At 37.1% G+C, this 19,936-nt stretch overlaps 2 protein-coding genes across 3 annotated transcripts; both read right to left on the bottom strand.

Moving 5' to 3' along the window:
• Window positions 1–237: 237 nt before the first annotated feature.
• Window positions 238–11,989, bottom strand: LOC125267477 (neuronal acetylcholine receptor subunit alpha-9-II). Its single transcript, XM_048189161.1, has 6 exons — window positions 11,344–11,989; window positions 8,953–9,098; window positions 7,824–7,978; window positions 7,140–7,320; window positions 3,261–3,612; window positions 238–1,128 (listed from the first exon to the last, which is right to left on the bottom strand). Exons 1-6 carry the CDS (start codon window positions 11,396–11,398, stop codon window positions 584–586), a joined length of 1,434 nt encoding a protein of 477 aa, XP_048045118.1. The 5' UTR covers window positions 11,399–11,989; the 3' UTR covers window positions 238–583.
• Window positions 11,990–12,196: 207 nt separating this feature from the next.
• Window positions 12,197–19,936, bottom strand: ube2ka (ubiquitin-conjugating enzyme E2Ka (UBC1 homolog, yeast)). 2 transcript variants are annotated; one of them, XM_048189170.1, is made up of 7 exons: window positions 19,784–19,936; window positions 17,325–17,418; window positions 15,582–15,640; window positions 15,103–15,185; window positions 14,905–15,004; window positions 13,361–13,489; window positions 12,197–12,956 (listed from the first exon to the last, which is right to left on the bottom strand). In XM_048189170.1, exons 1-7 carry the CDS (start codon window positions 19,853–19,855, stop codon window positions 12,882–12,884), a joined length of 612 nt encoding a protein of 203 aa, XP_048045127.1. In that variant the 5' UTR covers window positions 19,856–19,936; the 3' UTR covers window positions 12,197–12,881. The 2 variants fall into 2 exon arrangements, with proteins under 2 accessions (XP_048045127.1, XP_048045135.1); XM_048189178.1 differs by lacking the exon at window positions 19,784–19,936 and adding an exon at window positions 19,410–19,550.

The following is a 19,936-nucleotide window of genomic DNA, read 5'->3' as shown; positions in this document are numbered from 1 at the left end:
AAGAAGGAAGTAGAGGGATGTAGTCCAAACTGGCCGTTCGATGTAGGCGACTTCTGTTAAATAAAATATCTCGCTTGGCATTGAACTTTGAGCTTTAAAATTTTACAGATTTTATTTATACTCTAACAACAACATTACACACTAACTAAAGTTTGAAACATGGGATCACGAAGAACGGGACCTTTAATGGATCTTGAGAGAGGAAATGTCATTGCTCAGGCCTCACTGAGCCATCGGATTTCATCAAAAATATCTTAATTTGTGTTCCGAAGATTAAAGAAGGTCTTATGGGTGTGGAACGACATGAGAGTGATTAATAAATGACAGAATTTTCATTTTTGGGTGAACTTTGAACTTTAAAATCGGTATCGGCCCCAATAAATCATATCGGTGCATCCCTACTTAAATCAAGAATAAATATCTGCCAGTGGGGTCAGAAAAATAATCTTGTTTTCCCTTTGAATCGAGTTTATGTTTTTGACTTCACTGGCAGATATTTGCTTAAATAAAGTCAGCAAAACATGTGTTGTGGAACTTAGAGATGGTAACACAGATTGAATATGGCAGTCGAGTGTCAGGAGTCTCAAGGTGCTTTACCGATAATGAGGATACTCATGAGGAAGACCATGATGAAAAATATCCACATGAAGAATCGGTCCATCACCTTGGCGATCTTCTTCCATTCGGCCACTTTCAGGCACGTCGCCTTCTGCTCGCGGAAGCAGTTTGCGATATATTCGACATTCCAGACCAGTTTCGGGTCGCACCCGAGAATTCCACCGTTGCCACGACAACTGCAGTAAACACAGCGGTCAAAGGTCAGATGGAAGGCAGCCGATTTGTCATCATCAGGGCAACAGGGGGGCGGAGCTCCTTTGAGCTTCTTCTTGAGGTTCTGTTTGTGGTTCCGAAGGAAGGGCTCGGAATCCTCCGACTGTCCGAACGGTGACGCGCAGCTCTCTCCGACCTCATAGACGAAGAAGATCTTGGACATGTAGTCGATGATGAGAACTTTGGCCCAGTATGGCACCGGTTTGGCCTCCGCTCCACAGAAATGAATGTTCATGATGAAGATGGTCAGAGAAGTGGACGCTGTGATCATAGTCATCGTCGCTACGTAGTACTTACCTAACAGAGAGAGAGAAAGAGCTCAGCGTTAATCTCGTTCTCACTATCTTTTATCTGTCTGAAGAGAAACACTCACTGTCCATCTGATCTCAGATACGGACACACTTCAGAATAGCAAACTATCAGAGGTCAAAATCGAGTAAAAGCTTCTCGCCAGTCGGCTGTTTATATTATTTGCATAATGTGTGGATTAAAGTGAACTAGATGAGTAAAGCTTGACAAAGTCTGAAAGTTTGAAATAACGACATGCACACACAAATATATATAAAGCACATTTTATAATTTTCATCATAACATGTATAGTTATTGCTAGCGTGTTTTAACATGTTACTAGCATTAATTAGCATGTTTGTAACATGATTTAACACAATGCTATAATGAATTAGCATGTTGCTAGCATGATTTAGTACATTGTTAGCAAGTTTTAACATGTAGCTAGCATTATTTAACATATTGTTAGCACGCTTTAGCTTGTTATCAACATGATTTAGCATGTGGCTAGCATGTTTCTAACATGATTTAACATTAACTTGTTGCTAGTATGATTTAACACAATGCTAGAATGAATTAGCATTTTGTTAACATGATTTACCATTTTTCTAGCATGATTTGAAACATTGCAAACATATTGCTAGCATGATTTAGCACATTGCTAGCAAGTTTTAACATGTTGCTAGTATGATTTAACAAATTGCTAACATGTTTTAACATGTTGCTAGCATTAATTAGCATGTTTGTTAACATGATTAGCAAACATGATTTGCTAGCATGATTTAGCATGTTGGTAACATGATTTATTTAACGAATTGCTTGCTTGACTTGGCACACTGCTAACACGTTTTGGCATTTTTCTAGCAAAATTTAACATGTTAACATTAATTAACACACTGCTAGCTTGAATTGGCACATTGTTGGCATGTTTCTTACATGATTTAACACATTGCTAGCATTTTGCTAGCATTATTAAACCATTGCTAACATGTTTGCTAACATGATTTTACATTTCTAGCATGTTATTAGCATGATTTAACATGTTGCTAGTATGATTTAACATTGCTAGCATGTTTTAACATGTCACTAACGTGATTTAGCCTTTTGCTAGCATGCTTCTAACATGATTTAACATTGCTAACATGAATTAACATGTTGCTAGTATGGTTTAGAATTTTGTTATCATTTCTGTAACATGATTTAACACATTGCTAACATGTTGGCGGCTTGAATTAACAGATTACTAGCATTTTTTTAAACCTGTTGCTAGCATTAATTAGCATTTTGCTTTTTTTGCAACATGTTTGCTTTAATTGGCATGTTGCTAACATGTTTTAGGATGTTGCTAACATGTTGTTAACATTATTTAACACATTTCTAGCATGTTGCTAGCATGTTTTAACCAAAGTCCCTTTAAGACAAGTCATTTCACTCGGCGGCCATCTTTGAAACGCCTCTCGGGCATCCTGGGCCTCATGAAATCTCTTTAAATGGGGAAACATCAAATTCTCCAAAACTGTTCGCCAACCTTACGATTACATTTCATATTTGAAATCACCAATGAAATCTAACAACAACCGGCTCATAAATTTAGTTTCTAAACGCTCGAATCATGACAAAAAAAATTTATTTTTCAGGCTGGATCAAGCTAATGCGCATGTGCAGACCTAAATGCGCGTCTCTTCAGAGGCGCGCGTCTGACTGTTTCTATCTATCCGGTAATTCTAACGGCCGCTGAAGTGACGCGATGACTTTACCAGTCAGCGATTGGCTTTTTATTTAGAAGGCGGGACTTATTCCGCCATATTGCGCGTTACGCTTTCTCCCATTCAAAACGAGTGACACGTCTTGTGTTATTCTATAGTCTTTGTTTTAACACATTGCCTGCATGTTTTAGCATGTTGTCCTGTGATAGTTCTTAAGCTTTGCTAGTGAAGTTTTTCGTAATTTTGCTCATCCGGTTTACAAAAAACGTTAATCTGATCAGTTAGAAAAGATATAACAACCCGAGTTTAGTGGTCGCATTAATTTTAGAAATTTTGAATTAGATAATTAAAGATTAGAATAGATCATTATAAGAATGATAATATGACCCTCACTAAAACAGCTAATCAATACCAATCACTAGATCAGAGACTCACCGATCAGAGGAACGCTCTCGGAGGGAGGCATGCTCTCCGCCACCATCATCTGAAACACGGTGAGCGCCAGCAGAACGGTCACGCCCAGCGAAACCTTCTCACCCGAGTCGGCGGGCAGGTAGAAGCCCAGAGGTGCCAGGAAGGAGATGAGGAAACAGGGCAGCAGCAGGTTAAAGATGTAGAACGAGCTCCGCCTCTGCAGCAGAACCGTGTAGGTGATGTCGGGATACGGATCCGAGCAGCAGCCGTACATGATCACGTTCTTAGTGGCCGGCATTCCGTGACATTCCCACTCCACATTCTCCACGAAGTCCGAGAGGTCGCCGCTCTCCATCCCCATGCTGATGTCCACCTGGAGATGAATGGGCGGGTTAGATACCTGATAGTCGCACTTTATAACGCATGTCTGTCACACTATGGAATTATTTAAATGAGTCTGTTCTGCACTAGCCTATTACTGTAGTATTAACTACTATGATAAACTTGCCCCTAAAGTGCAATTGTTGTTTTATGTGTCAGTCTCTTTCTGTCGAAGTGGATGATTTTTGCCCAGAATTTTGCATCGGTTTTATCACTGTATCTACTCATGGCAATGCTCATGTATTTGGTCTTGGCAGACTAGATCGATTGCTGCTGATTATGATTGTTATTGCTGCTGCTGATTATTGCTGCTGATTATGATGATGCTTGCTGCTGCTAGTTGTTGATGCTGCTGCTGCTGATTATGATGATTATTGCTGCTGCTGATTTTGATTATTATTGCTGCTGCTGATTATGCTGATTATTGCTGCTGATTATTGCTGCTGATTATGATGATTCTTGCTGCTGCTGATTTTGATTATTATTGCTGCTGCTGATTATGCTGATTATTGCTGCTGATTATTGCTGCTGATTATGATGATTCTTGCTGCTGCTAGTTGTTGATGCTGCTGCTGATTATGATGATTCTTGCTGCTGCTAGTTGTTGATGCTGCTGCTGATTATGATGATTATTGCTGCTGATTATTGCTGCTGATTATGATGATTCTTGCTGCTGCTAGTTGTTGATGCTGCTGCTGATTATGATGATTCTTGCTGCTGCTAGTTGTTGATGCTGCTGCTGATTATGATGATTATTGCTGCTGCTGATTTTGATTATTATTGCTGCTGCTGATTATGCTGATTATTGCTGCTGATTATTGCTGCTGATTATTGCTGCTGATTATGATGATTCTTGCTGCTGCTGATTTTGATTATTATTGCTGCTGCTGATTATGCTGATTATTGCTGCTGATTATTGCTGCTGATTATGATGATTCTTGCTGCTGCTAGTTGTTGATGCTGCTGCTGATTATGATGATTCTTGCTGCTGCTAGTTGTTGATGCTGCTGCTGATTATGATGATTATTGCTGCTGATTATTGCTGCTGATTATGATGATTCTTGCTGCTGCTAGTTGTTGATACTGCTGCTGATTATGATGATTCTTGCTGCTGCTAGTTGTTGATGCTGCTGCTGATTATGATGATTATTGCTGCTGCTGATTTTGATTATTATTGCTGCTGCTGATTATGCTGATTATTGCTGCTGATTATGATGATTATTGCTGCTGCTGATTTTGATTATTATTGCTGCTGCTGATTATGCTGATTATTGCTGCTGATTATGATGATTCTTGCTGCTGCTAGTTGTTGATGCTGCTGCTGATTATGATGATTCTTGCTGCTGCTAGTTGTTGATGTTGCTGCTGATTATGATGATTATTGCTGTTGCTGATTTTGATTATTATTGCTGCTGCTGCTGATTATTGCTGCTGCTGATTTTGATTATTATTGCTGCTGCTGATTATGCTGATTATTGCTGCTGATTATGATGATTCTTGCTGTTGCTGATTTTGATTATTATTGCTGCTGCTGATTATTGCTGCTGCTGATTTTGATTATTATTGCTGCTGCTGATTATGCTGATTATTGCTGCTGATTATGATGATTCTTGCTGCTGCTAATTATTGATGCTGCTGCTGCTGCTGATTATTGCTGCTGCTGATTTTGATAATTGTTGCTGCTGATTATGATGATTATTGCTGTTGCTGATTACTGCTGCTGCTGTTAATTATTGATGCTGCTGCTGATTATTGCTGCTGCTGATTTTGATAATTATTGCTGCTGATTATGATGATTATTGTTGTTGCTGATTACTGCTGCTGCTGTTAATTATTGATGCTGCTGCTGCTGATTATTGCTGCTGCTGATTTTGATAATTGTTGCTGCTGATTATGATGATTATTGCTGTTGCTGATTACTGCTGCTGCTGTTAATTATTGATGCTGCTGCTGATTATTGCTGCTGCTGATTTTGATAATTATTGCTGCTGCTGATTATGATGATTATTGTTGTTGCTGATTACTGCTGCTGCTGCTGTTAATTATTGATGCTGCTTATTGCTGCTGCTGATGATTTTGATAATTATTGCTGCTGCTATTAATTATTCATGCTGCTGATTATGATGATTATTGCTACTGCTGCTGCCATTGATTATTGCTGATCTAGCAGATCTAGACAGGTGGTGCTGGGGAGGTGGAGGGTTTCAGAGGAACTCTGATAGTGCACCGAAGGACTAGCTTATAGCAAACACTGAACCAAATTATTTAAATGTTGAGCAAGCAATCTCATTGTCTGCTGGATCAGAAGAGACCAATCAACTTGTGCCATGCGGTAATGATGTGATTGCTTGCAGATTGCACCTCTCAGACTGTGCCCTCTAGAGTTTCACAGCTGAACTAGATATTCATAGAAAACATGTAAGATGCCAATAGTAAGATATAAGTAAGATAAAAATTTGTGTATACATTTTAAGATATAAATTTGTGTATTTTACATGTTTTTTTTTTTTTTTCCGGAATGCTCATTTGGCAAGTAAAGGCATATTCCGTATATTAAGTGAAGAACATATGTTATGCAATTATTTATTTTATTAGGAAAATACCAAAGAAGTGGACTCTTTGCAAACCAAATTTTTCACATTTTATATAATGACTATACATAAACCCTTTGAAACAAACTAAAAACAAACAAACAAAAAAAAAAAAAAATACTGAAAACTTTTAATGCTTTTAAAGCACTGAAATTTGCTTTTTTTCCCCTCTTTTTTTTTTTTTTTTCCCTTTCTGGCAGCTAATGTTAATAATGTGATTATGTAAAACCTCTTGTTCTTGTGGCATTGAATTAAACAAATTCTTGGCCAGAATTAACTGTAAACTGGACTATAGATTTGTATCTGACTTTAAAAACTTTTTAGGCACCACCAGGACAATCTGACGATGATCTCACCAAATTTTGTGCCGATACGTCAAAGCTTTCAAGTCTAGATGCAAATCTTTTTTAGTTTGTTTCAGTTTACATTTATTTTATTTCAAGAAACGAAAATATTTTTCATGGTTTTGGTTTTAGTAAACTATAATAACCCTGAAATGTGGGTATTTTACAAAAGATTTCATGCACTTCTAAAAATGAATTTCTTTCTCATTATTTTTGTCCAGTTTTCCAGTACAAATATCTGAACATTCTTAAATCAAGATTCTTAAATCTTTAGATATTTGTACTGGACAAAAATACTGAGGAAGAACATAATTTTTTGCAGTGTTCAGATGTTTGTTTAACATAGCGTTTAGAACATTGAGAACTTAACTACTTTAAACTTTAAAGAACGTTAAAGAACTTTAAAAAACATTAAAAGACCATGTTGCAGATAGTTTCCTTGAGATCTTTTATCAAATACAAATACTATCATACAAACCTTGTTTGTTTGAAGAACGTTTGTTCCTAACATTATCCAAATGTTTGGGACATGGTACAGCTGTGGACGTCTGTCAGATGTAATATATTGTGTTTGGTGTTTGTACCTGGTTTCCATTGTAGGTCCATGAGCCGAAGGTAAGGTTGCACTGCTGGCTGTCGAAGGGAAAGTAGGAAACATCCACCACACAGGAGCTCTTAGTGATGGCCGGAGCGTCCCACGTGATCTCACCATTATACCGCAACACCACATTAGTGTCCACCGGCCCGGAGAAATCATCATCCGCCCTGCGAGAGCACACGTGTGTTTTGAAGAGGAAAACACAGAGAGAGAGAATTCAAGTTAAAGAGGACCTATTATGCCTTTCTCAAAGTCTTGATTTAGTTTTTTGGGCTCTACTAGATAATGTTTTCCTGCTTGAATGTTGATTATTTTCCTCATATTTTCCATTGTTGCAGCTCCTCTCTTCCCAGTCTGTCAGTAACGCTCTGTTTAGTTCCTGTCTCTATGAAGCCCCTCCTTCTGAAAAGCACAATGTGCTCTGATTGGTCGGCTGGAGCAGTGTGTTGTGATTGGTCATTAGGGAAATGTCCCGCCCCTTACCATAACCACCAGTTTCAACACACTACTAACTAACTCAACCAGGCCCCGCCCCTTTATTCTGCGTATGAATTATTTAAATGAGAAATATTGTGATGAAAGGATCTGATCATTTTCCTCACTGCAGCTGTATAGAGACAATGGAAAAAATAACAGGAAAGCCAATGTGTGCGTGAACGTACTGGCGTACTTGTTATACAGCACCAGGTCTGGTCTCCACACGAGGCTGCTGGGAATGCGTATAACCTCCAGACCGTCGTACTCCTCTTTATTCCACTTCAGGTAGGCGTCATGCCACGTCTGTCTGATCCACAGATACGCGATTAACACCTGGTTCCTCTCGTCCTGCACAGAGACGGACAGGTGATGTTGAGATAGTGATGTACAGGGTGATTCTCCACTTTACACTCTAAAATCTTAAAGAATTAAACTACTACATTATCTTTGTGTTCAAACATTTACACATGCAAGGTTAATCACATTAGCAGTTTGGAAATTATGTTTCATATTTGTGTTAAAACATCACATGACCTTAAAATAAAGATCTGATTTTGGTCTTGACAACCTTCTACTAGATTTTAATATGTGTAATAAAGTCATTCAGCAGAATATAAATTGCACATTGTTCTTTCTTTCTCTATTCCTTTCACACACTATGTCTGTATGATGTTACTAAAGGTCAGTTGAGCAGAGACACTCAGACTGCTGTTAATATTAGATGCCAACAAGAGACAGAGAGAGTGAGTGAGAGAGAGAGAGAGAGATGGCTATATATATCACATACGCACTCTTAAAACGGAAGGGTCTTTATTGGCATCTGTGGTTCCATGAAGAACTTTTAACATCTATAAACCTTTTTCATTGCACAAAAGGGTTCTTTAGAGTGAAAAAAAGAAAACCCACTTTTGGAACCTTTATTTTTAAATGTGTTTGATGTCGCTTTTGGAACCATTTTTCGAACTTTGTATTTTTACGAGTATATGATGTCACTTTTGGAACCTTTATTTTACTTGTGTATGATATCACATGATTGACAGCTGTGAAAATTAACTTTTGGAACCTTTAATTTTACGAGTATATGTTGTTTGCTTTTGGAACCTTTATTTTTTACACGTGTATGATGATGTGTGATTGACAGCTGTGAAAACCCACATTTGGAACCTTTATTTTAAGAGATGTTATGATGTCGCGTGATTGACAGCTGCGAAAACCCACTTTTGGAACCTTTATTTTTTGTGTATGATGTCATGGCTAGTTCTTCTGCTACTAAGACACACATTTCCCAACATGCACCAATAAACGAATGATGAGTTTCTGACCATGTCTTTGATCTGAGACAGCGTGACCTGCAGCGTGACGTTGAGGGTTTTGTCGGTGTCGTCCACCGGTCGCAGAGCAGTGGAATAATTCTCCATCAGATCATTCAGGAGTTTGTGTGCATATCGACCCTGAGCACAATGAGCAACTGCAGAAACATGTTAGAAATGTTAGAAATCCCTCCAGATGATCAACACAGGATAAATGAACATAAAAGCTATATATATATTTAATGAATTATTTCACCATTTTCTGTAACCTGAACATGCAAACAAAATAAAATGACTAATTTTACTTCATTACATTTTGATTTCAGTTTTTCTTTGACTCTGGATCTCAACTGTCTTAGGTTGTATCTGATATGAAGTAAAGCTCTCAGACTAAAACACTTTTCCCTTCTGGAAAGATCAACATTTTCATGTTATATTATTCTGGTTATTGCTGGTTTGGTACTGGTGGCCATTAAGTTATGAAAACATTATTTCAGAATGTTCAAAAAGTCATTTTTTTTAAATGTTCTATAAATGTTTTTCTTGGTTATGTGAACTTTAAGGGAACATGCCATTTTATCGTTCTTCAAACATTATGTGAACGTTACTTTAGAATGTTCTATGAAAATTTTCTGAAACAAGTGACATTTAAAAAATGTTAGACGAACATCCTACTAAAACATTTCAAAAAAAACATTCAATGAACGATGTATAAATAATGTTGACTACATTATTACTACTGTGAACCTTTACTGAAATAACATTTGTTTATATCTTGACAGAACGATAGCTTCTGAGAATGTTCCCTGTTAGCTGGAAAGCTGATTAAAATGTAACAACAGTAATGTGTCAGAGAGCCAACAATATTCATAGTATGCCAGGTTTTAAAACAATTTTAACACATACATGTTTTCTTGTTACAGTAATGGGGTCGGTTATAACAACAGCACCGTTCGCACCATTTTGGGATAAATTTGATATTTCTAAAACAGTTTATAAATGTGAGAATATTATGTCAAAGTTTAAGATGCTTAGCAAAAAAACTAACAAAGTCTGTCAACTTTCCCCCGTCTCCCCTACTGCGTAACAATATTAAAACATTTAGATATGTTTAAATAATAATTTAAGTAAGACAAGTTTTAAAGCTTAAAACAAGAACAAATATCTGTCAATGGGGTCAGAAAAATGAACTTAAAGGATTAGTTCACTTTTAAATAAACTTTTCCTGATAATTTACTCACCTCCATGTCATCCAAGATGTTCATGTCTTTCTTTCATCAGTGGAAAAGAAATGAAGGTTTTTGATGAAAACATTCCAGGACTTTTCTCCTTATAGTGGACTTCAATGGACTCCAAACGGTTGAAGGTCAAAATGTCAGTTTCAGTGCAGCTTCAAAGGGCTTTAAACGATACCAGACGAGGAATAAGTGTCTTATCTAGAGAAACCATTTTTTCTAAAAAAAAAAAAAAATAGAACTGTATATGCTTTATAAACACAAAATATCGCATTGCACGTGCTTCCGCTTTCTGCATTCTTCAAAACGCTTACATTGTATGTCCTACACCTTCCCTATTCAACTTACAGAACGAATGCACCGCCAGTTTTGTTTTTTTCTGTAAGTTGAATAGGGAAGGTGTAGGACATACAGCGTAAGCTCTTTGAAGCTGCACTGAAACTGTAATTTTGACCTTCAACCGTTTGGAGTCCATGAAGTCCACTATAAGGAGAAAAGTCCTGGAATGTTTTCATCAAAAATCTTCATTTCTTTTCAACTGACGAAAGAAAGACATGAACATCTTGGATGACATGGGGGTGAGTAAATTATCAGGAAAAGTTTATTTGAAAGTGAACTGATCCTTTAATTCAAAGGGAAAACAAGATTACTTTTCTGAACCCACAGACTTTTTTTTTTTTAAGTGACAAAAAGTCACTTAATTTTGATACATTTTTAAGAAAACAAAATATCTTAAGTCATTTTTCTTCCCAATAAATCTTGATTTAAGAATGCTTAGATATTTGTTCTGGAAAACAAAACATTTATCAGAAATTATACTGCGCTGTATGTTAAAATACAACATTTTGATAAATAACTTAACTCAACTGATTAAGTAACCCAGAGAGAAAAAAAATTCTAAAACGCTTTTGTTGAACATTTAATGTTTCTATTTGTTTTCAGAACGTTCAAAGAAGATGAAAAAGTAACGTTCCCAAAATGTTTGCAAAATTCTGAAATGGAATGTTCGCTAATCGCTCGCATGACGTTAAACCCATATCAGAGAACATTCAAAAATAACGTTAACAAAACGTCCTTAGAACATATTTTTGTAATCTGGGAAGAACATATTGCTTAATTAGCTACCACTACCAAACCAGCCTGGAGTTAATCTGCTAGAATATCTCACCTTCAGCGAGCAACAACGCAGAAAAGAACAGCATCTCCACCCAGACCCTCTCCATCACCCTGAGCAGAGATCATCCGCGGCAGTGCTGCTCTGTTCTGGCCCGTTACGCGCTGGATCTGCCGTCAGGCGTTTAGGACACTGGAGCTCCGGGTGTCGCGTTGCGCTCCGGGTAACCAGATGCGCCGCTATTCAGCTGTCAATCACGCGCGCAACAGGTGGGCTCGCGGACAGGTAACAGAGATGATGTGGGGATGGAGACGGAAATGACACCTTTAACAGTACCGTGTCCTGAAATAACACGGGAGCGAAATGCAATCTAGGTCATCTCTCTAGTGCGCCTTTGGTTTAGTTTTTGATGTCAAAAGCGCGTTTTAATCCCGTGTTGCGGGAAGGTGATGCAGTTTACCCGTCCATTCAGCACAAAGATACGCATCTAGCCAACAGAAACACGACAAAACGGGCGTTACCTGAGAATCCTGTTCAGTTTGGACTGGAACCAGAGGACCGGAGCTCACTGTAATACTATGGTACTTTAATATAAACAATGGTTCTGAATTATTACCATATGCATGTCACTGTAAACTGCTTCAAATCTACCTATAGGCAAACGTCCAAAAATATATTATTACTACTATGTCTAAATACTGTATATAAAATCCAAAAATAGTAAAACAAGTGATATATTATGCCAAGATCTGTCTCCGTGATCATATATTCAGAGAGAAAGACATCTGTAGGAACCTGCAGTCAATGCAAAATACAGATCATCCAAACATCACATGCTCAGCCATGAAACTAGTGTTTATTTCACTATTCCACAAAGCAATAATAAATAAAGGCATTGCCACATTGCTTTAATTTATACAGACTTTAATAGCTTTATTTACAGATGAACTCTCGTCTTTCGTATATTTGCGTGTGTGAGTGTTTTTTCCAGTCTTGAATGTTTGAGATTAACATCTATGAGTGAAGGTACCATTTTTGACACTGTAGTTTTAAAAATGTTTTCCAGATTAAAGGGCCAATGATTGTGCGGGAGGGAGAAAGACTGCAGTGCTGATTGGGTGTGTGTGTGAGGGGGCGGGGCTACAGTCGGGCTAGAGTCAGATTGCTGGACTGATGATGATGATGATGATGATGATGAGGAAGATTGTAAGAGAGAAAGAAAAAAAAAAGGCACATCCAAACCAAAATAAGTAAACAAAAGAAAGAGATAGAAAAGAAAAAAGATCACCCCAAAATGAAAGTAAACGTGTCTTTTACTCACGCTCATGTTGTTCCGAACCTGCATTTTTACTGCAAAATTACCAGCCGCTTTCTTGGTACAGAGAAAGAGCAGCGCGAACATTCAGCTAAACTACTGAAGAAATACAAGTTCAGATCAACATGAAGAAGACATTTTCAGTTTGGGATGAACTATTTTGAATGAAGGAATGGAAAAGATGGAGAGAGTACAGGAGGATAAAGAGAATGAGAGAGAAAACAGGGAAGAGGGTGGGATTGTGTCAGATAAGGTGCTTTGGCCCCTCAGGTTGGACTCAGTTGCTGAGCAGCAGTTCTGTCGCCGTCTCCACGTCCCATGATTTCGACGACAGCGCCACTATTACTGCGTTCTGCAGAGAGGAAAAGACGTGATTCTGAGGGGAGGAAATACTCGTTGCACAATTACTACATCTACTAAATAGTATGAAAAATCACATTTGTGGTATTTAAATCAGAGCATTAACAGAATATTCAATCAAACTTTTCTGGTCTTTAATAATGTCCTCAAAGTATTAGCACAAAACATTATTCATGGAGCGTTCTTTTCTGAAACATTTTAGTTGTGTTTTTTAAATGTTACTATTTGTTTCAGAGCGTTCCGAGAACATTCAAAAGTAACATTCCCTTTTGATTGAAGAATGATGAAATGGAACGTTCTCTTAACATTCGTATAACCAGGAATTTAAAACATTTTGAACATTTAAAAATAAACATGTTTATAAGTGTTTTAGCAAGCGTGTGTTTATTTCCTCACTTTCTCAAAGCCCATAGAGCAGAGTTTGTCTATTTTGCGTGTGTAGTCCAGGCTGGAGACGGGAGCTCCTGCGTAAACATGTGACCAGAGTCGAGCCGTCTGTTTGAACATCTCTGGGTTCTGTTTATACTGTGAGACAGGAAATAAACAGAGTGAAAAGAGGACAGCCTAATAAAATCAACCGCCCTCCATCAGAATCCCTCCCAGACTCAATTTTCACGGCCGTGTTTACTTTAATTAGCTGGTAAAACAATCTTTTCTAGCAGAAAGCTTTCTGAATTGCACGTTTGTCATTTGATGGAATTTTTAAAAATGTGGAAATGAAAGAGTCTCTTCTGTTCTCCAAGGATGCATTTATTTGATCAAAAATACAGTCAAAATTGTGAAATATTCAATTACTGTCAAAGGCATTGGGAAAATTTCCACTAGACCCAGACCCAATTCTGGCTATTTCTGGTGCCAGTAGTGACAATGAGGAGCTGTCTGAAAATCAGTGTATTGTTCGTGGAGTTATTACACTCTTGGCACGCAGATTGATTTTGCTTAATTGGAAACAAAAAAATCCACCTCACTGCTCTGTCCTGATTACAGATGTTATGCACCACCTTCAGCTCGAAAAGATTAGATTTTCTTTAAAAAACAAGACTGATCATTTTTATTCAGTATGGAAACCTTTTATTAATTATTTTAATAAGACAGCAATAATTAAACCCTATTTTCTCCCCCTTTTTTCCTTCTATATCATTACCTGTGTTCAAATATAAACCATTTACATAAGGAAGAATATTACTGCATACTGTATCAGCAAAGTGAAATTTGTTGGAATTTTTCTTTGTGCCAATGTTAAAAACCAATAAAGAGAATGATCAAAAAAAAAGTGAAATATTATTATAATACATATATACATAAATAGGTGGATGGAAACATAGCTAGTCAGTGCTCACATTTAATTAATTAAATCATTGCCTTTTGAAGTTTAACAATCACATTAGGACGTATCATGATTCCTGTCTTTCCATCCCCAAATTTAATACGTCTTAGTGTAAAAAAAAAAAAAAATTGTTATACCATTTAAGATATTCAAGACTTTTTATGGCCTTAAAATCGATCAAACTAAATTTAAGACTTTTTAAAGTCACCATGAAATCAAAATAGACAATTCTTGTTTTTTTAAACACTGAATATTGCAGTGATTATTATAAATGATTTATCAGTGCACATAAATTCATGTTCCTCATAATCTTGAATCAGAATCACTTCCCCTCTTCTTGCAGCATCTCTTCTCTTCTCTGATGACGAGGGCGGAGCAACCTGTCACTCACATCAGATCCACCAATAGCAAACCACAACCATCCAATCAATCAAATCAAGCCCCGCCCTACATTTGTTCTTGTTCAGAAGCGTTTCACTCTGATATACGGCACAATAGAGAAGAAAAGAACAGCGCAGCTTCAGTTTCATGACGACTTTTAGGTCCCATTGGGGTCGAGATTTTGCTATACTATTTGTACGGCCACTTTTTGTTGCACATTCCCGACATTTACCTGATTGGCGACTACTGCGTCCTGTGGATCATCTGGTTCAGCCGCGGCCAGAAGAGCCTGTAGTGACAGTAACACTGTTCGGAGGGTCATGGCTGCCGCCCTGAAACACACACACACACACAGAGAGAGAAAATATTTAATCAGTTTCAGCGTTTACTGTTGCTTCAGAGCTCTATAGTGGGTTCAGTAAGATCTTACCACTGGTCCTTCAGGATGTCCAAGCAAATGGCACCTGTTACCGAGCTGATGTTGGGATGCCAGATCTTCGTTATAAACCGAACCTGAAAAACATCAGTGGAATTGAGACCCTTTTTGCTTCTTGTATCTTGATTAATGAATGTTTATATATTTGTACTGGAAAACAAGACAAAATACTGACGAAGAACATCATTTTTTGCAGTGTAAAGTGTTAAAATAAAACTTGTTCTGCCTTCTTTTGTCTTAGGCTACTGAACTTATAGTGCTGATCATGAACTACTTACTCCACAGCACTCCTGACCAACAGTACCCTCATATCACACACCACATCAACACTAGCATATGCTTTTGTAAGTTAAACTAGATTAGCCAGCGTTTATCTCTGCAGACCAGCAGATCATCCTCTACATGAGGAACATCAGATGGGATCAATGTGACGTCTGCAGCTGGACGCCCCTCACGCCGCTCCCGTTACTCACCTTTGGCGGATTAAATGGATACGTCTCTGGAATTTTAATTTCTAGCTGATATCTGCCACCTACAAATGAGGAAAAGACAGAAAGTCACATAAAATATCATGTAACATCAGGAAGATTCATTGCTAGAGCTTTGGATTTTGGAAATAACATTAATTTGGTTTCATCTGCATTTAAAACCAGTTGAAGTGACGAGACTGTACAATATCAAATGCTGATTGCAAGTGTTGGAGAGCTTGTGAAGCTGATGATGCACAACAATAAATGGCAGTATCATCTGTAAAAAGATGATATCTAGCATTGGGAATGTTTTCACAGATATTATTTATGTAGGGTACAATGGGACTAAAAGGCACCTTTGATTCTATTTTCCTCTAAACCACTAGATGGCACAAAAACTTGCTGCAGCACTTTCCTAAACATCTGCTTTTCAAAATGCACGTGCAAATTTGTCTGATCCTTGACGTGATTGTGGGCAGCAACGCAAAGTTGATTCTGAGGTAGTTTGATCTAATGTTTGATGTTTTTTAAAATGTTGTTGATTTAAGTAGCAAATAAGAATCCATTAAATTAATGTTTGTATTTTCAGACAAAGTTCTCCTTAATGATTTTCAGTTTTGTTCAAGGTAATTTAAGCAACAGTTTTTCAATAACGGAAGAATATGTAAAAGTATGGTATTTGGGGTAAAAAGCGCCCCTGCTGTTGGGGCAAAAGGCACAATAATTAACATGATAATGAATAGCTGGCTGACTTTTCTATTTCTTGACATGACATGGTTAGATTCACATAGCAAATATCATATATCAAATTGGGTATCCATCTTAGAGATAATACCCATATTTATGAAACAATCATATTAATTATATCATAATAAAATATCATTTTATATATTGTTATTACTGTAAATCTATATTAAATAGGCTATTATGGGATCTCCTTCAATGCTTTCAGAATCTTTACTTTTGAAAATAATTTTGTTTCTGTATTTTTAAAATCTAGTTTTATATTTTATATATAAAATATATATCACATAGGCCTATTTTAATGACAGTATATTTATTGAACTAAAATGAATTCTTTTATTTATCAAAATAAACAGAAAATAGTACAAAGTTTGCTAAAGTGACCACCTCATACATTTATAAGATTTTTAAACAAAATTAACCACTTTATGATTTTTTTTTCACACAAAATATGTTGCTCCATCAACGTTCAATACAAACATATATATTTTTCCTGCAATCATACTTTGAGAATAGTGAAAAGCACAATTTTTCTTAAGGTGTGTACCCTACAAGGAAAATAAAATGGGTCCCAGAACAGACCCCTGAGGGACTCCTTCAGAGACAGACCAACAATGGCAAGTCTTTTTAAAAGAATGTCATGATCAACAGTGTTAAGCCTTCGATAAATCAAGGAAAAGAGTTGAACAAATTTGTTTACTATCTAAGGCATTAATAATGTCACTAAACACTTTAATAGCAGCAGTAATGGTGCAATGCTGCATTCTAAAACCAGGTTGAAAAGGAGAAAGATTTTTTATATCAACAACTATATATATATTGTTCAAAACAATAATACAGTTTGACAGCTGTTTGTAGGAGCTATTGGCAGGTGTGGCAAAACATTTGGACCCTGCGTATTACAGATGGTCTATAAAAATTAAAGCATGCATCAGATGTTTGTGCATGATCAGGTAAGACAGAAACACAGACAACAGATCAGATTAATCCCTTTTCTCTCACCTTCATAAGGCGTGTCTGGCGGTCCTGCGATTTCCCCCCTCAGTTCTGTAAAATTCTCATCCACTAAATCCACCTTGATCTGGTTTTTACTCGTCTGTGAAAACAAAAAGAAATGTCAGGAAAATTAGTCAACAACTGAAATATCTAAAAATAAATATTCAAAAATCCATTCCACATAATTCTGCCACTTTCATCCACAAAATGAGAGCAGAAAACGCCTAGAAAAGTCTGAATTAGGTTTCCAAGGTTGGGACGCTATTCATTTTCTCAAAAATAAACAAATTTAAAAATTTAAATGCCAAAATCCTATTAAAGGGTTAGTTCACCTAAAAATGAAAATTCAGTCATTAATTACTCACCCTCATGCCATTTCACACCTGTAAGACCTTCGTTCATCTCCTGAACACAAATTAAGATATTTTTGATGAAATCCGATGGCTCAGTGATGCCTGAGCAATGACATTTCCTCTCTCAAGATCCATTAATGTACTAAAAACATATTTAAATCAGTTCATGTGAGTACAGTGGTTCAATATTAATATTATAAAGCCACGAGAATACTTTTTGTGCGGCAAAAAAACAAAATAACTTTTCAACAATATAATGATGGCCGATTTCAAAACACTGCTTCAGAGCTTTATGAATCGAATCAGTGATTCGGATCTCCTATCAAACGGCTAAACTGCTGAAATCACATGACTTTGGCGCTCCGATTCACTAAGCTCTGAAGCAGTGTTTTGAAATCGGCCATCACTAAATAAGTCATTATTTTGTTTTTTTGGTGCACCAAAAATATTCTCGTGGCTTTATAATATTAATATTGAACCACTGTACTCACATGAACTGATTTAAATGTGTTTTTAGTACATTAATGGATCTTGAGAGAGGAAATGTCATTGCTGGCTATGCAGGCCTCACTAAGCCATCGGATTTCATCAAAAATATCTTAATTTGTGTTCCGAAGATGAACAAAGGTCTTACAGGTGTGGAACGACATGAGGGTGAGTAATAAATGACATTATTTTCCATTTGGGTGATTGTTGGGTGAACTAACCCTTTAAATCAGACAGCACACGTACATCTCAGACACGTCTATTCGTGTTTACATCTGGAAGACGTATTTGCTGATCTGAAATAGGACGTTTCCTGTCAGATGTCAATTAGATGTTTAGAAAATGTCTTTAAGATGTTTGATTTAGAATGCATGTAAAACTGACATCTTAAAGACGTCTATCAGATGTTTGTAAACAGCAGATGCTTTCAGATGAAGTGATCTTTAACAGACATCTTGTGCTATCTGGGATCCAAAGTGAAAAATCCCCCAAACTTCGCAACTAAATCAAAAATATTCAAACTCAACAAAGTCCAACTCGGACCAACTCTTGCAAAAACATCCCAGAAAGTTTTTTTTTAGCAAAAAAATTCTAATAAAACATATTTTTGCTAAATAGGATACTGTAGTAAAGTCATGATACAGTGATGGCATCAGAAGGTAAAGAAAACATGATGGTTTTGGTACCATGGTAATACTATGGTATTTTTGGCACTTCATTTGTGACTGACAGTTGTGACAACTTAACAAAGCCTTACTAAGAGCTCACTAGAGTTTGTTATACCCAACTAAACCTATCATTTAAGTTAAATAAATACATAATGAAGGATCAGATCAGAGATTTAGATGGTCAATTCAGTTCAAGTTTTAAATTCAAGTTTCACACAACACTCAATACACACATTAGTACATCATCACACACATTATTTAACATTTTTACATTAATCATGTCACAAATGGAGGTTTTAATGTAAATTCAAGTTCGTAATACCATAACAACAATCCTCAATCTTATCAGTGTTGTGATTCTGTCGATGCTATATCACTTCTGTCAAAACTGCCGTAAAAGTTTAAAAGCCTGTCAGCCCACACAAATTAACCCAAATATTAACTGTCGTGCATCTAAAATGTTGTTTTTAACGTCAAATGTGATGTTTTAAATCGTGAATGTGTGTTTATGAAGCATTAGCTGGCCTTCAGTTAGCACGCGGCTAATCACACACGGGCCTTTATTAAAAACACCACAAACACACCTGAATACACATCAAACCACTGAATAAACACTCCAGAATCGATTAAATGAGCACATTTAAACCCCAGAGCTGTGTTGAGACTCGTTTCGGCGGGTTTAGACTCATTTTAATGCGGTTCGGCCTGGACGGGACAAACATCCATAACATTCCCCCGAATCGCCTCTCTGACACCCCAAACACACATTAAACTGCATTATCTCAATGAACGAGACTAATCACAGCTTCCGGGTTCGGTCCGGATCAGCTGCATGTGTCTGTGAGTCACAACCGATCCGTCCATCATCTCACATGATTAAATGCACATGTGTGAGTCGTGATGATTGATTGACAGCTGTCAGGTGAAACGCACACGTGTGTGTATGTGTTAAACGAACCTCTTCGCTTTTCAGAACCTCTTTAAACTCCCGTTTGATCCGCTGGACCGCGATGTTGGCCATACTGTTCATACACCACCAACACACACACCTCTCTCTCTCTCTCTCTCTCTCTCTCTCTCTCTCTCTCTCTCTCTCTCTCTCTCTCTCTCT

This window comes from Megalobrama amblycephala, linkage group LG1 (genome assembly GCF_018812025.1).
Source record: "Megalobrama amblycephala isolate DHTTF-2021 linkage group LG1, ASM1881202v1, whole genome shotgun sequence".
In the NCBI taxonomy this organism is placed as follows: domain Eukaryota; kingdom Metazoa; phylum Chordata; class Actinopteri; order Cypriniformes; family Xenocyprididae; genus Megalobrama; species Megalobrama amblycephala.
Note: the sequence above shows the minus strand (reverse complement) of the source record. Positions and strands in the feature narration are given on the sequence as shown.